General features: G+C 71.6%; 1 protein-coding gene across 1 annotated transcript in view; it reads right to left on the minus strand.

Annotated features, from left to right (window-relative positions):
- Positions 1 to 3160, minus strand: part of DCHS1 (dachsous cadherin-related 1) — a 41562-nt gene that overhangs the window by 19975 nt on the left and 18427 nt on the right. Inside the window, exons 2-6 of the mRNA XM_019524636.1 lie at positions 2316 to 2504; positions 1965 to 2196; positions 1474 to 1710; positions 343 to 1356; positions 66 to 253 (exon numbers count right to left, since the gene is read on the minus strand). Coding sequence (XP_019380181.1) covers positions 66 to 253; positions 343 to 1356; positions 1474 to 1710; positions 1965 to 2196; positions 2316 to 2504 — 1860 coding nt within the window. The remainder of the gene's footprint in view (positions 1 to 65; positions 254 to 342; positions 1357 to 1473; positions 1711 to 1964; positions 2197 to 2315; positions 2505 to 3160) is intronic.

Consider the following 3160-nt stretch of genomic DNA (forward strand, 5'->3'; position numbering starts at 1 on the left):
CTGCCCCTGGAGCTCCTGCCCCCCCAACCCCACCTGCCCCGGGAGCCCGTCCCCCCGGCTCCCACCTGCACCGGGAGCTCCTGCCCAGCAGCCACGTGCAGGAAGGCGGGCGCGTTGTCGTTCTCGTCCAGCACGGTGACGTGGACGGTGCCCGTGGCACTGCGCGGTGGCGTCCCCCCATCCTGCACGACCACCAGCAGCTGGTAGCTGGACTGCTGCTCTCGGTCCAGGCTGCGTCGGGCGCTCAGCTCCCCTGCGGGAACGTGGGTGCGCTCAGCCCCTCGGCGCCCCGAGACGGCCCCTCCCAGCACCGCCCCAGCGGCCCCCTCCCCAGCCCCTCACCGGTCTGCGTGTGGACGAGGAAGCTGGGGTCGTGCTGCAGGAGGCGGTAGGTGAGCCGGCTGTTCGGGCCCGCGTCCCGGTCGCTGGCGGTCACCCGCCCCACGCCGGTGCCGGGAGGCTGGTTCTCGGGCACGGTGAAGAAGTAGCGCTCCTCGCTGAGCCGTGGGCTGTTGTCGTTCTCGTCGGTGACGCTCACCCGCACCGTGCTGGTGCCCGTCCTGCCGCCCGTCCCGCTGCCCGCGCCCGCCGAGGCCAGCACCGTCAGCACGTACAGGTCCCGCGTCTCCCGGTCCAGCGCGCTCTTGACGTAGAGCCAGCCGCTCTCGGGCACGATGCCGAAGCTGGCGGCGTCCCCGTCGGCCCGCAGGTGGTAGGTGAGGGGGGCAGCGCCCGCATCCCGCGCCAGCGCCCGCACCTGCAGGAAGCGGGTGGCGACGGGCGTGCCCTCGCGCACCTCCACGCGGTAGATGAGCGTGTCGAACAGCGGCCCGTGGTCGTGCGCCGCCTGCACGTGCACCAGCAGGGTGAAGGTGGCGCTGAGCTGGGGCGCGCCCCCGTCCCGCGCCACGATCACCAGCCCATACGGGGCGCCGGCCTCGGGGGGCAGCGCGCCCACCAGCCGCACCGTGCCGGAGGCGCGCTCCACGCTGAAAACCCCATCCCCGCCCGACGCCAGCTCGAAGTGCACCTGCCCGTTGGCCCCGCTGTCGCGGTCCTCGGCCTGCAGCGTGTACACAGCCGTGCCGGGGGCGGTGGCCGCGGGCAGCAAGATGGAGTCGGAAGGGGCGGGGAAGGCGGGCACGTTGTCATTGACGTCCGCCACGGCGATCTTCACGCGCGCGTTGCTGTAGGCAGGCGGCGAGCCGCTGCGGGCCTGCACGTCCAGCACCAGCACCGCCTGCGCCTCGTGGTCCAGGGGCAGGCTGATGCGCAGCTGCCCCGAGCCGGAGTCAATGGAGAAGTAGCTGTGGGGGTCCCCCGACGAGATGGAGTAGAAGATATCGTCCGAGTGGCCTGGGGCAGGTGGAGGAAGGGCGGCACCCACTCAGACCCGCGCCCGGCAGAGCGGAGCCGGGGCCCCCACCACCTTTGCCGCGGGCTCGGTGCAGAAGACGGGACGCAGGGTCCTACCTGGGGGGTTCTGGGCCCGCACGGCGCCAATGCTGGTCCCCTGGGGCGTGTCCTCGGTCACCGTGAAGAAGTACTGCGCCTGCTCGAAGACGGGGGGCGAGACGGTGCCGGCCACGATGCTGATGTTCGCGTGGGCGTTGGGCTGGGCAACCAGCCCTCCGCCGTCCCGCGCCGAGATCGCCAGCTGCACCAACGTGTTGGCTTTGCCGCTCAGGGACCACGAGAGCGAGATGACGCCTGGGAGGAGGGAAGAGCACGGTCCTGGCAGGCTCTGCCTGCACCCACGCAGCCCCGCGACCCCTGCACGCTGGGCAGGGATGGAGGGCCCCGGGGAGCGAGGAGCCAGGCCCAAGGGATAGGGCCACAGGGAAGGAGCCAGCACGATGCTGCCCCGGAGCCCCAGGGGCTGTCACCCCCTGCCTGAGTCTGTGCCCCGGCAGGCGCGGGGGCAGGTGGGCAAGGCCCCGCCGGCCAGGCCCTGCAGCTCTTACCCGTGTCCTTGTTGAGGGAGAAGAGCGGGGGCGAGTTCCCGGCCACGATGTGGTAGGTCACTTTCCCATGGAGCCCCTCGTCCTTGTCGTGCGCGGTGACACGCAGCACGGCCGTGCCCGGCATGCTCTGCGTGCTGATGCTGGCCGCGTACTCCACCGGGTAGAAGGCCGGCCGGTTGTCGTTCACGTCCTCCAGGAACACCTTCACGTACACCATGGAGTTCAGGCCGCCCTGGGGGGGAGAGGGACAGCGGTGACCCCTGCGCGGCGCAGGCACGAGGCAGGGACAGAGCACCCACGCAGCGCCGGCAGGACACGTGGCTTTCGCCCTGCCCCGGCCCTGCGGCTCACCCCATCGACAGCCGTGACGGTGAAGTCGTAGGCGTCCGCGCCCTCGTCCCGGTCCAGAGGCTGCACGGTGCACAGCTGCCCCGTGTGTTTGTCGATGCTGAACTGCGTGGGCACGACGCTGCCGATGCCGGAGCCAACCGAGTAGGAGACGGAGCCGAAAGGGCCGCTGTCCGCGTCCGTGGCCGTGACCTGCGGGAGGCGCCGTGTCAGCGGGGACGTGCCCCAGCCGTGGTGCCACTGGGGCAGCTCCAGCCCCGTCACAGAGGTCCTGGAGCCTAAATGAGGCATCTCCCCCACCTGCCCCCACCATGCCCTCTGCTAAGACCCCCAGCACCCACCCCCACTGCACCATCTGCAGGGACCCCGCAGTGCCACGGAGCTCAGCGTCCACTGGGGGCAGTGGCGACATGTAGGGGGTGCACGGGGGTGCACGCGCACCGGCGGCCGCACTCGCCGCTTAGGCGATGGGCAAGGGGGGCAGGAGGGACCCTACCTTCCCCAGACCGCGGGATTGCCTGCAGGGGCCCCCCCTCCGGTCAGTGGGACTGGTCACGGGGGGCATGTGCTCGCTACCCCTCCAGGCTGGGTTGGGTCACCGCCCCCCGCCACCCACCCAGGCCCCGCAGACGAGATGAGCAAGATTCAGCTGCTGCCAGGACCTGCATTGCTGAGCGGTAAGCGTCCCCCCCGCCAGCTTCCTCCCCCACCACTGGCGAGTTAGTCACAAACACGTCTTCCTGAGGTCTGCTCTGCCCCGCTCCGGTCAGTCGGGGTCCAGGCTGGCGGCTCCGGCCAGGCTCTGGGCTGCAGCCACTGCCCAAGGGACCCGCCCTGTGCAGAGCTCC

This window comes from Gavialis gangeticus, unplaced genomic scaffold (genome assembly GCF_001723915.1).
Source record: "Gavialis gangeticus isolate Ggan-Ray unplaced genomic scaffold, GavGan_comp1, whole genome shotgun sequence".
NCBI lineage: Eukaryota > Metazoa > Chordata > Crocodylia > Gavialidae > Gavialis > Gavialis gangeticus.